Raw genomic sequence first — 12579 nt, 5'->3', positions numbered from 1 at the left:
CTTTTGAGTTTTCACAATACTGCTGCTTTTGAAAACAAACAAAACACCGCAAGCATATTAAAAATAATGACTAAAGCTGACTGCGTTTATAGGAGATCAATATTTTAATTGCCATTCTTGGCTTCAGACAAGGTCTATAGAACATACTTGATAAGATGCTGCTTGCAGTCCAGATGATGTTCATTTGTTTTATTCCTATCCAATTGAATTGATTTTTGCCAGTTTTATAGACATAGCTACAAATTCATCTTGATTTTTATATAGCTGTGGGAAAGGTGTTGCTTTGTTCCTATGAAAACGGTGGTTTTGGACTTCAGAGTACTAAAGCAGCTTTTCTCATGCTTCCTGACTGTTGTATTTATTATGGTTATAGAATATTGGCTTTTTTAGAGTGGCTTGGTCACCAGCTGGGTTGGTGAGGTGCTAGAATAGAATCTCAGGATCATCTCTGTACAGAGGAAATTGAGTTCAAAACTCTTGAATTCAACCAGAGCTCAAGCAGAGGTTGGATATTATTTATTTATTTATTTATTTATTTGGTAACAGTGAAAATGAAAGACCCTTCTACAAGATGCTACTGGGGGTATGCCTCTACATCTTTAATGAGCAGATTTGGTATGTTTGATGGTTCCATATCAAACAGAATGGATAGCACAGATTTTTACTTCTTAACATGCTTTCATAAATAATAGTTGTTCCTCCAGCCAGGTATCACCAGGTGATGTAAAGACCCTGTTTGTTTTATTGACTTCCCACCTTGGTCTGTTTTTTTCATTGATTTTCCACCTTGGTCTCTCAATTCCCTTCTTGTGTCACTCCCTGTTTGTATCTGGTAACATCTTAATGCAGGAGCAGTAATCCTCTAGGCTCTGTTAGTCTGACAGCTGGTCTGGAACCAGTTATGTGCAAATGATATTCACAGTCTTAGTGGCCTTATCCTAACATTTATAAAGCAGGTGTTTCACATTGGAGAAATGAGGTGACCATCAGTTTAGAAACAATTAGTAACAATTGAACTGAGAAAATCTGGGTGAGGAGTGGTGTGGTGGCAGTATATTTTACTGACACTTTGTGCCAAAGCATGCAAATGTCAATTTTTGGATGTGCTTTGGGAGAAAGAAGTTGTCTTCAGAAAGTGATCTTCAAGCATCCGACTACTGTTTATTTGCAGGGAGTCTGTGTTTTTGTTGATGTTCTAAATAATAATAATTAAAAAAAAAGTATAATTTTTTTTTTTTTTTTTTACAGGAAAATCCCTTCAAGGAAAGAATTGTGGAATCTTTTTCAGAAGATGGAGAGGGGAGCCTCAGCTTCAATGATTTTGTGGACATGTTCTCTGTCCTCAGTGAAATGGCTCCCAGAGAGCTGAAAGCAATCTATGCCTTTAAGATCTATGGTACAGTATTGAGATGCTTTTGTATGCCCTGCTTGTTTAAAGTAAAAGAGTATGAGAGTTGCTGGTGATCTTTTCTTTGTTTCTTTTACTGTTTAGATTTTAACACAGATAACTTCATTTGTAAAGCAGACCTGGAAAAAACCCTCAATAAGCTAACTAGAGAAGAGCTAACAGCAGAAGAAATCACTTTAGTTTGTGAGAAAGTGATAGAAGAAGCTGACATGGATGGTGATGGGAAGCTAGGATTTGCAGATTTTGAAAACATGATTTCCAAAGCACCAGACTTTCTCAGGTATTGCCTTAAGAAAAAGTATGTCACTAGGTATTTTCAGGTATTCTTTTTGGATGTTGACTGTGTAGTGTGGCACACTGTCCAATGTGCCAGGCTTTTTTAAATTTATTCACAAAATTACACATGTTGAGTGTCGTGGCAGGTCTAGTTTCCTTTTTTTTTTCCTCCCCTTAGTGCAAAATACCAAAGTATTGCTTTATTGGTGAAGGCTAGGTAGATTTTATAAATGTGCATAAATACATTTTACATGGAAACATTGATTATTCTCATTGAGAAGGTGAGAGCTAGAGGTTCATACTGGTAGCAGAAAATTGATTAAAATGATCTATCGCTATATTTTTTTTGGATGTGCTGTTAAATAGTACTTTTAAAAAAGTACTATTTTACTATTTTTTACTAAGTACTATTTTTTAATTGATTTCTGTCTGTTCTTAATGTTCTGTAGACAAAACCCAGTCCTCTTAAGGTAGAGCTTCTCTTTCCTGTTTCATATTTAAAGAGAACTTTTATAAAAATACCAATGGCTTCTAATTTTCACATGTTAATGAAACATTCTACATAAGTTATGGGTAAGACTTACTCAAGTAATACAAGGATAGAGCCTCTTTAAGAAATTGCAGTGGAACAGCCAGCAAAAGTAAGATACTTCAAGACTGAGAAGAGTTAATTTGGATTTTGAATCTATTGGCAGTGTAGGCTGAAGCTAAAGCCTAGGTCTGTTTTTCACCAGATGTCAGTGGGCTGCGTTATCTACATCTAATAATAAGTGCATGATATCTTGAAAAAATTATTTCCAAGTCTTTGTTCATATACATTATGGCCAAGTTGGTAGTGTGACTGGTGATAATTGACAATGACAAAAGTTCTAACATTTGGGAAAATAAGAATCCAACAATCATCTGGACTGCAGGCAGGTATATGGTATGATTTTAAGTTTGAAGTGTCCTGAAGAAAACAGAGGAGTTTTTCTTTGGTAAACTAAATTTCTGAGGAAAGGCATTGTAACAAAATGATATGTAAAGCATGAGGACACCATTCCTTTGAATTCTAGGAAACATTAGCATCTCAAGAGGATACGTTACAAGTCAATGTGAGTGTCTTCTATACTATAGAAACACATCAGGCACTACTTGACAATCCAAGCATGTCTCTGGGAATTCTTTTAAAACAAGATACGTGTACATATCATTATGGTGAGGTTCAGCTGAGTATGCATTCCAATATTGTGTTTATACATATTTCTAGGTAAAAAAATGTTCTCTGTACGCTGTTCTCCATAAAGAAACTGTTGGGATCAGGTAGAATTTCTTTTAAGCAACGAAGAGGCCATGAAATGTACCTACAGATCTGGTAGATAGCGCAGATCAAATGTGAAGAATTGAAGACCGTTGTAAAGACTCAGCAGAAGCTGTAGTTTCAGAGGTTTCCTGTGCCGTGACTGACTTTAGTGCTGCGGTGTAGAAGCTTGCAAACTGCTGACTGAAATCCAAGCTGTGGATGCTGTGCAACCAAATCATTTCCTGAGAAGGTGGCAGAGAAGAAGAATATTCTCCACCATACCCATTGGAATGACTGTTGCAATTATTTTTCTTTTACAAGCCTTTGATGTGTTGGTGCAGGCATGAACTACCCTGCCAAGTGAGTGCTAAACTTATGCCTGAACCATCTTCTTGATAGTACAAAAAAATATGAAAACTTTTTTTTTATCTTAGTCAAATTGTTCTTTTTGAAGTCTTTAGCAGATGCATGGAAGAAACACCAACCTACACATGTCCAGAGACAGCTGTAATTTTAATTTGGTTTTGCGTATCTCCACATTTTGTGCCCAGCTGAATACACTCCAAACTTTAATTTCAGGGAAAACAAAGTGCCTATTGATTTATACTTCCAGCTGCTCGGCAGCTCTGAAAATTAGACACCAATGCATTGAAGCAATGGCCGCCTTTGAAAATGATAGCCAGTGAGCAACTGGAGATGCTGGGCAACTGCAGTTTTCAGAGACTATGTACAATATTTCTTAATACTGGATCCTAGAATACCACATGGGTACCTAATATGGGATCCTTTTAAAAATGTTAAATGCTTTTCCAAACCCTAGATGATTTTTGTTGTCAGTAAAGAAATTCGTACTCTACCTTTTTCCTGTCTTCAAAAACCACTTCATTAAAACAAAAGATTATGAAGCTTAGATGCAAGTTTCTTCTTCTGTGGCTTTGCCACTATTTCAGTATGTGATTGCTGCTAAGCCATAGGTGATCTTACTTTCCCTTTGTTGTTATATGGGTCCAGTGCTTACCTGACTTCTGACAGACACTGAGAACTTTTATAAGATGATCTGTCCAACTGTAAAATCTATATCATCATTAAAATGAGGTATAAAATTACTGAGGAGGAATATCTTTACCCTGTTGATAAGAATCTTACCTTTAAAGGTTTTATGTAATTCCTATTTTGAAGCACTTTTTTCACACAGCTCAATGTATTATCTTTTAAGCTGCCATACTATCATGCATAATATATATACAGCATATAATATATACAGCAATCATTCATTTTGGCACTATGATCCAGGCTTTGACCTACTATGAGCTAAAGTTCATCCATTCTGTGTTGACTGATTTTCATTATCTCACCACTTGTTTCTCAAACCTCTATTTAATGACCCCATGTAGGTTTAATCTCCTACAGACAGTCTTTGCAAGCTTTGGGCTGCTGTCAAATAAATGAAGATGCAGTAAAGTCTGTTGCTTGATTTGTGCTGCTGCTGTTGATGACACTTTTTTAAAGACTAGAAGAAAATATTGCTCATTGTAGACCAGGGAAGATGATGTATACAGTTTTGGCTTTTATTCTTGAATGTAGAGTAAGCTGTAAATAATTATGACAATCACTAGTACAGACAATTTGATTGCAGTAGGTTTATTTCACTCAATTGTTATCAAGAAGCTGCTTGCAGTTTAATGGAAGCGTTTGCACTCTGAACTGGCACTAGCTAAGTGTTCTGTTCTACAAGACTGGGTACGTTTTCCACAGGAAATTGGTTTATAAATCATCCTGGAAGTTTAAACTTATTTGAAGGCCCAGGGTGAAACATACTATAACAATTTAAAATGGAGCTTGAGAAGACCATGGCATTAACAACACCTTGGAGGTGCCAAAACTAGGCAGAAACAACAGATGAAACAAAGATTTCATTGGATATGCACTGTTGTGAAACCTTTGTGGGCCTTTACCTATGTAACAGGCCATGTCATGACTCTAGTCCTACCCAAAGCTGATGTGACAGGAGCTCTCTCTCAAGAAATGTGCATCTCAAAAGACCTGTCCTAAATTGCAGATGATCTAGTTTCTAAGGATTAAAGTCAAAGCTATTGACAAATTGATAAGAGATGCTTAGTGAGCAAACAATGACAAGAAATGATTTTTATCAGTGTTTTTCACAATGTATTTCAGTTTCTCATTAGTAAAATGCTTCATCTCCACAGGCCAAAACGACAGTCTGATAGAAATATCAAGAAAAACCCAACCTTAAACAGTTTTCCAGTGAAGTAGATTTACATGGATTTTTTAAGGTGTCATTTGTAAAAATGTGTTCAAACGCTGATTTTTTTTAATTTTATTTTTAGATCGTAGATATTGGCAATGTGTGACTTAAATATCCTAGATTAATGCAGGTCTCTATACATCTCTTGAGTTCTGAACTAAATGTTTACTATTCTTTTTTTCTGAAGTGTAAATATTGGTAAGCTCTTTGCATTACAATATGCTTTCTATACATTTCAGTGTCACCCAGACTGAATAAATTTCAAGATACGAAGTTCCTAGAACGAAGTTACTGTGAACATAAAATTTTATTTCCTCTGTATACATACCACAGGTTTTCCTTCAGTGAATTCCTGATTCAAATCAAATAGCTGTAATCAAGTTGCAGCCTCCCTGGAAAATAATCCAAAACCATATGTCCACTTCAGCCTCTCAAATGCTCCAAACCTCTAAAGCTCTTTTTTTCCATATAGGCACCAAAATTACAGTTTTTGCATGTAAATAAACATGATGAATACCTTCTGATATCAGTCAAGAAGGAAACATACAGTTTGTAACACTGTAGGCACTGTCAGAACATTGAGCAGAGATTATCACCGAGAGGGCAAGTAGAAAAGCCTTCCCTGTATCTTTTACCATCCTGACAAGTTTCTCAAGAGTTCTGAAAACTGATAGCAGTTGTAGGATGTGTTGTGCTGTTTACCTCTATTACAGTGCAAACCATGGATAAATAATCAAAATGTCTTGTTCCTTAGCAAGAGAAATGATAAATTTATCTATGTAGTTTGATGTGCATAGGAACCCAAATGCTGTGCTATATCAGAAGTGCAACTGGGAAACGTCACTCTGCTATATATCCAATAAGTAAGCCAAAGGATAATTGATTTAATCCAGTACTGTGCTCTGCCCTGTGATCTAATGTGTTCAGAAGATGTAAATCTTCGTGAGAGAAAACTTGTTATTGCAGATAACTGATAGTCATAAATGCATTGGCCAGTCATGGATTCTAACTGTCCCAGAGAATGGGACAATTTGTAACGTCAGTAATTAATCTATACTCTATGGCTGTCGTACAAACCAGAAAATAAGTAGATATTCTTGTATTTTTTTTCTTTTCTCTGTTACAGAAAGATTTGAGGTTTCCAGTGCTAGCATCTAGGTTTGGCTCGGTCTAACGACTGCAGGATGTTTGCAGATTTTCAGATTCAGATATTGTTATATCCGCATCACAGATCTTTGGGACCATCTCTTCTGCACTAAGATTTAATTTTTCTTATGATATCGATATCCCATAGTATATTGTGCTCTGGGATAAACTTTTTTATCTGAAAGAAATATTATGAGTACCTCTGAATTTCTATAGTTAGACAAGTGATGAGAACCTTGTACACACAAAGAGGTCATTCTAGACACAGCATTTTTTCTTGCTGACTGGCTAATGAAACTTTACATGATTGAAGGAAACATGATGATTTAGCTAACCTTACCATCTCAGTCTGCAACTAGAATTGAAGTTCTTTTAGGTCTAATTGACAGTGTAATACTTTGCACATAGGGACAGTACGTTTGAGAAATGCTTGGAGCTCAGTTTCAATTAAACGCAGACTGTAAAATGAAGTTGTGAAATGGAGAGATGAATCACTACTACTCTGTGAAATTGTGGAGGTGATGCTGCTATGCTAGAAGACCAGAAGGTTACCTTTGGTATGTTTTTAAAGTGGCATCGCCATCCTGTATCTACTCACTGTTATTGCAAGATGCAAGGAAAGGATGAGCATACTAGTATATGCTTTTTTCTTACAATGCTGGCATTCCAGCCAGAGCAGTCACTGTAGGATCTTCAGCAGAACAGTTTCTGTAAAGTCAGGTTTTCAGAATATTGAATTTCAATCATACTTTTACATCTTTTTCAAGATTATTGTGCATTTCTGCTTTTCAAGTAAGTTTACTATTTTCCAAATATTGACGTCTGAAGTGTCACTTAAGCAGAGTATTTTATTTATTTATTTATTTATTTTTACTATATAGGATAAGAAAAACTTTTTTGGATCATTCCCCCATAAGTACTATAGTTGTGGGTCTACAAAAATTCGCAGTATAACAACACACTGACTGGTTCTGTTCATGCGCTGCCTGTGCCTGACCAGAGGAGAAACTTAGCAAAATCAATGGAAAACATAGTGACCTATCCAATTTTCTGTAGCTTTGCCAGGTGCTTGATTTGTCCATTTGCCTATTGAGAGTTAAGTTAACATTTTGCTCTGTCAGCTACTCGTTTCCTCTGTTAGATATAATAGATATATTAATAGATAAATTAATGTTATAAACAGTTGCCCAAGTGACTTAATCAGTGGTAGTTTTCTGGCAGTTTTCTTGAGTTAATATTGTATTATTGTAATCATAAGAAAAATTAGATTATTCCTATCACAACAAAGCAGAGGTCCATCAAAATGGTGGTAATTTACAGATGAAAAGAGTCCCTGAACACTTCACTGTTGTTCTTGTAGGTTAGATCAGGCCTTAGGATTGACTGTTGTGTCATTGCCAAGCATCCTGCCTATGCCTGAATATTAGCAATCCTTGCATTTGTAGCTCAGTGTTCTGCAGGTGACTTCTAGGTTATGGGAAGATCTGTCCTTCTGACATGTTCTGAAACCAGAACAGTAGAGCAGGATTTCTGCATTTCAGATGGTATAGATGTATGGAAGTCATTGAGTAGTTTTGTTGCCAGTCTGTTCATGTCTTTATCAACAATTCGTGATTGTAAATAGAAGATGTCTCTCTTGTCCAAAAGATCTTAAGCTTTCTAATAAAACCAAAGTTTAAAGTATTAGATCTGCCTCTTTGATAAGTAAAAGCTTTCAAAATGAGAAATTCTCTAAATGCAGTTTCTGTTCATTCTATCATTGTTCTAATTTTTATTTTTATTTTTTAGTACTTGATCTTCCTAATTGTTAGGCATTCAGTAAAAGAATGATTGTACTTTCTGGAGTAGAATTTAGTAGGTTTAAAAATGCATTTCATCTTCAAATACTTCAGTGTAAATGAGAATGTGCTTCAATTTTTCATCTTCTCAAATGTCCTCTCTAGGAAACAGGACAAAGAAGACCAGAGATTCAGATTTGTTGTGCAGCACCTTGCTTTATATACTCTAATGAAAGCATTGTATATATTGACAAATTTATGTATCTCTCTTAATCTTTTTCTTTCCTTTGCAGTACTTTCCACATAAGAATCTGAAGATGTTTCTGTGAGCTGGTGTTATCAGAAATGACTTGCCAGTCCAGCCTTCCTGAATCTCAGGCGCCTTGGGGGCTTTTGTCCTCTAACTGTGGCTTCTTAGAACGCAAAAAGTATTGAAATAATTCTGGTGCACAAAGGGAGAGAAGCATCATTTGATCTACAGGATATTTGGAACAGTTGCATTTTTATCTTCACTGCTGGCCAAGTACTCTGGCAAAGGTGGTTGGGTTGTGGTTATTTTTTTAAAAACAGGCAGAATATCATCAGAGTATTATTAAAGGTATTTCCACATAGTTTTTATATTTATGAATATTTAATACTATTCTTAAAAGCAAAAAAAAAAAAAAAAAAAAAAAAAAAAGATTGACAGGAAGATGAACTTGGGTGACTTTTCCAAGAGAAAGCAAGCATGGGCCTTAAATAATGAGATGCCTCTATCACTGTGGTGTACAGCTGGGGGTCTTGCATGGAAATACTCTTACATGAAAGAACTGCAGTCAAGATCAAACTCCCAGTGTTGAAGACAACCACATCCCAGATTTGCCTTTCAGTCGCTGAAATGGCAGGTGCTGGGTTTGGTGCTTACCTTCAACCAATATTTTATGGATTGTCATGTCCTTATGAAACTTGAAATATTTGCCTTTTGTTTATGATAACTGCATATGTGATTCATTTCTTTCCAAGATTAACTTTAAAACTGTGTCCTTAATCTCAAAGGAAGTCGTGCATTTTACTGATTCTATGGGCTGATAGTGTTGAATAGAAGAATATGATCATCTGTTACCTATGAAGAAATTAAAGAAGCACAGCACTATTACTAAGGACATGAAAAGACATTTTTTTCTAAATGAGCTATGCAATCTTTCCCATAAAATGCATGAATGCAGCTCTGTATTTCTCCTTCCTCTTCAGCTGGAAATCAGCTATGTTCTTTTTATTTTATTCCAGTACTGTTTAGGTACTGTGGCCTGAAGACAATCATACATGTATTACTGTTCTAACAGTCAATAGAAGGGCTCTGTCACTTACATGGCTTCTGTATCAAAGTCATAACAATTAAAACTTTTGACGCATTTTGTTGTGCCTTGAGAATTTTTGGGCTAAGCACATTAACTTCCATTCTACTTATTATTCCAACTACTGTAAAGTTAAATCTTTCAAAGGCTGAAACATGTTACACTTATTGAAATAGCTGATAAAATATAGAAATTAATCCTTTTGCCATTTCTGTAGGTGTGATAATGCTCTCTACTTTGGAACTTGTAATGGGTGGTAAGCTTGCAGTGTAGCTTGCTGTTGTAGCTTGTTCTTGGAAAGAACACAATCTCCTTTTCTTTTTTTCCCAGGGCTAGTATTTGTTTGCTTACCCGTTAGAGGCACTTCTGATGCAATCTCACAAGGTGGCACCATAACATCACATCACATCATGACTTCAGTTACCTGTTTAAACGTTTTTCTGAAATACAGGGTACTTATATACTTTGATGCTACAAACAGAAAGATGAAAATTGCGGTTATCTGTTGATTTTAAAACTGTAGGTAATAAGACAAAACTTCATATTTGCTATAATTAACAGTTAAATCTTAAAATGGGCAAAAATAAATACTTGAAAGTTAAATAATTTTGTTGAGTTTGTGTACAAGGGAACCTTGTTTGTAATACGTGTTAACTGGACTGTGACCCACTATAGTGACAATTTCTACCTTATTGCATTTTAAACCCACTCTCAAATGCAGATACTGTAAGTTTCCTGGCAATTACTTTTTTGCTTTTGCATGGCATTGGTCCCAGTACTATCCGATAGCATTAAGAATACCATGTTGTTTTTCCCTTTTATGAGTTAATGTGCTTTTAATTCCATCTGTTCAGTTTTGCTGTCTTTCAATATAATTAGATATTATTTTCATTTTTTCATTATGTAATAGCAACTTGTTTTTTATGCATCTGTTATATGTTCTTTGGAAATATGGTGGCCACAGCTGTTACAGTTAATAGAAAATTTTTGATCCATAGAATGTTTTCTTTATTTTCTGTCTTACCCTTCTTAAGTTGTGCTAGCTCGTTTACATTAACACAGTGACACACTTGAATAGTTGAAGTCTTTTTAGGTTGTCTGTGGTACTTATGTCTTTTTTATGTTATGAGAAAGCACAAAAATAGAATAATTCAAGGTTTGTTTGTTGTTTCTTTTCTAGATGTACATTATGTGATATGGTGATATATATTAGTGGTATGGTTTAGTGGAGGACTTGTTAGTGTTAGGTCAGAGGTTGAACTGGGTGATCTTGGAGGTCTCTTCCAACCTACATGACTGTGTGATTCTGTGTGATGCGCTGAAGTTATCCACCGTAATGTTAACTGTTAACCAGTTTTATGTTGATGGCTTTAAAACATCTCAGTCTAAGGTAATCTATCTATTTAAACTTCACTGGGACTTAAACGTATGGCTGATGTTCAAAATGCGGCATGTGTACTGTTCTGAGTAGAAATGCTTCAGTGAATTAAGGTCAAAGCAACGTACAACCTCATATGGGACATTATCTTTCTCCTTAGCACAATGGAGTCAGTTCTAGGGTATGCCGTTTTTTTATGAGAACTGGAGAGATCCTATTAAAAATCCCAGAAAATTTAAATGTACATGAAAAATTAAACAAATAGGGACCTTGCAGAAACTAGAAAAACTCATGTTGTAGAGACTTAACAGATGCAGATTTTCTGAAATAACAGTATAAAGGAAGCTAAATAGAGGTCTTGGTACCGATACGTTTGTAGAGTGGAGTCAAGATGCCCAGTAAATCAATCTAGGTTGAAATAACAGCAGGACTATAATGTGTTTGTTATGTTGCTACCCATTACAGCTCAGCTGGGACAGAAAGTGGAAATGAAATTGGATGAAGAAGGCGTTAAAGATAAATCATGATTGCTGATGTCTTTAGGAAGATGTGTCTGAGACAGAAGCAGAGGATGTTGTGAGCACATTCTGCTTTTTCCTCTTCATGATTTTGCAGTTATAGATGTCTTGTAGAGATGTTGGTGATGCTGAGTGACTATCAAATTCTCTCTGGTGGGGAAGAGGAAGAGACTGTTCTTGGTGTAATTAAAAGAGCATCACCATTGCAGATGAGTGCCTTTATTTAACTGGAATTTCTGCCATTCTTGTCTGTAAAAGATATTTCAAAGTCTGAATTCTGAATGAAATTCCTTGCTGCCCTTTTCTTTAGACTAATTTGCAAGACCAGTGACAGACAAGTCAATGGCATCAGCCTCCTGTGCTTTGTTAAGTTATCAAGTAAATTAATCATTCCCTCTGTTCTTTCCTCAGTTAAGATTTGTTCAGATCCAAATATTTTTCTACTTAAATCCATGACTTTGTTAGATATATTTTGCGCACACACGGTTGATCTTGCATGCATGCTGCTGACTGCGTGCTCGCAAACCCTGCAATATGCACCCTGATTTATACTCTTTTCCACTTCTGTGCACATAGGGGTCAAGGCTGCATGTGCTTGAATATGTAGGCCAAAGTGTTTTCAACTCTGCTGCAGAGGGCTGTGGGCAGCAGTCCAGCCTCCTCCTCTGTTAGTGTAGATCCTCTCAAGTGAAATCAGCGGGGGTGGCAGCCTGCCAGTAGCAAGAGCCTCCTTGCTGGGTGCTGAGTCACAGCCTGGACAGTTCAGCACAGACAAGGCTAGCTGTCAGCTACCTGTGTGAACAAACTAGGCAGAATGGTAGCTGATTGATGAAAGGGTGTTAATTGCAGACCTGGGCCCTTCAGGAAAAGCTCTATAAGAATGCAGGTACCAAGCATCTCTTAACTTGACAGGAAAAGGTTTTCTCAGCTCAGTTTCAGAAAGCGCAGCCCAGCTCCTGCACAGGAGGTCAGGTTCAACTTTTAGCAGACCTTTCACCGCCACAGCCTATGGGCTACTTCTCACACCACCCTGGAGACAGTACTGATAGTAAACTCGTGCTGATTGTTAACAATCTGGTTTTAGTGTTTGCTGTTCTGGGTTACTTCAATGATAGTTAGAAATATGTTAATTTTCACTAGACTTTTTTTTTCTTTTGAGAGGAAATGATTTTCTATTTTGGAATCTGTTAAAC

The 12579-nt window shown here is 36.2% G+C and overlaps 1 protein-coding gene across 5 annotated transcripts in view; it reads left to right on the top strand.

The window, feature by feature from the left end:
* CIB2 (calcium and integrin binding family member 2) overlaps positions 1 to 9548 on the top strand; it is a 44023-nt gene extending 34475 nt beyond the window's left edge. For 4 of the 5 annotated variants that reach the window (XM_032194644.1, XM_032194643.1, XM_032194646.1 and 1 more), the window contains 3 exons: positions 1249 to 1396; positions 1493 to 1688; positions 8450 to 9548. In XM_032194644.1, the coding sequence (XP_032050535.1) occupies positions 1249 to 1396; positions 1493 to 1688; positions 8450 to 8471 (366 nt within the window). In that variant the 3' untranslated portion in view covers positions 8472 to 9548. Of the gene's footprint in view, positions 1 to 1248; positions 1397 to 1492; positions 1689 to 2933; positions 6881 to 8449 lie in introns of those variants that run through there. The other variant, XM_032194645.1, reaches the window with a different exon arrangement.
* Positions 9549 to 12579: the final 3031 nt, after the last annotated feature.

The sequence above is a fragment of the Aythya fuligula genome, chromosome 11 (genome assembly GCF_009819795.1).
Source record: "Aythya fuligula isolate bAytFul2 chromosome 11, bAytFul2.pri, whole genome shotgun sequence".
Taxonomy (NCBI): Eukaryota; Metazoa; Chordata; class Aves; order Anseriformes; family Anatidae; genus Aythya; species Aythya fuligula.
The sequence above is the reverse complement of the archived record's forward strand: the minus strand, read 5'-3'. Positions and strand labels throughout refer to the sequence as shown.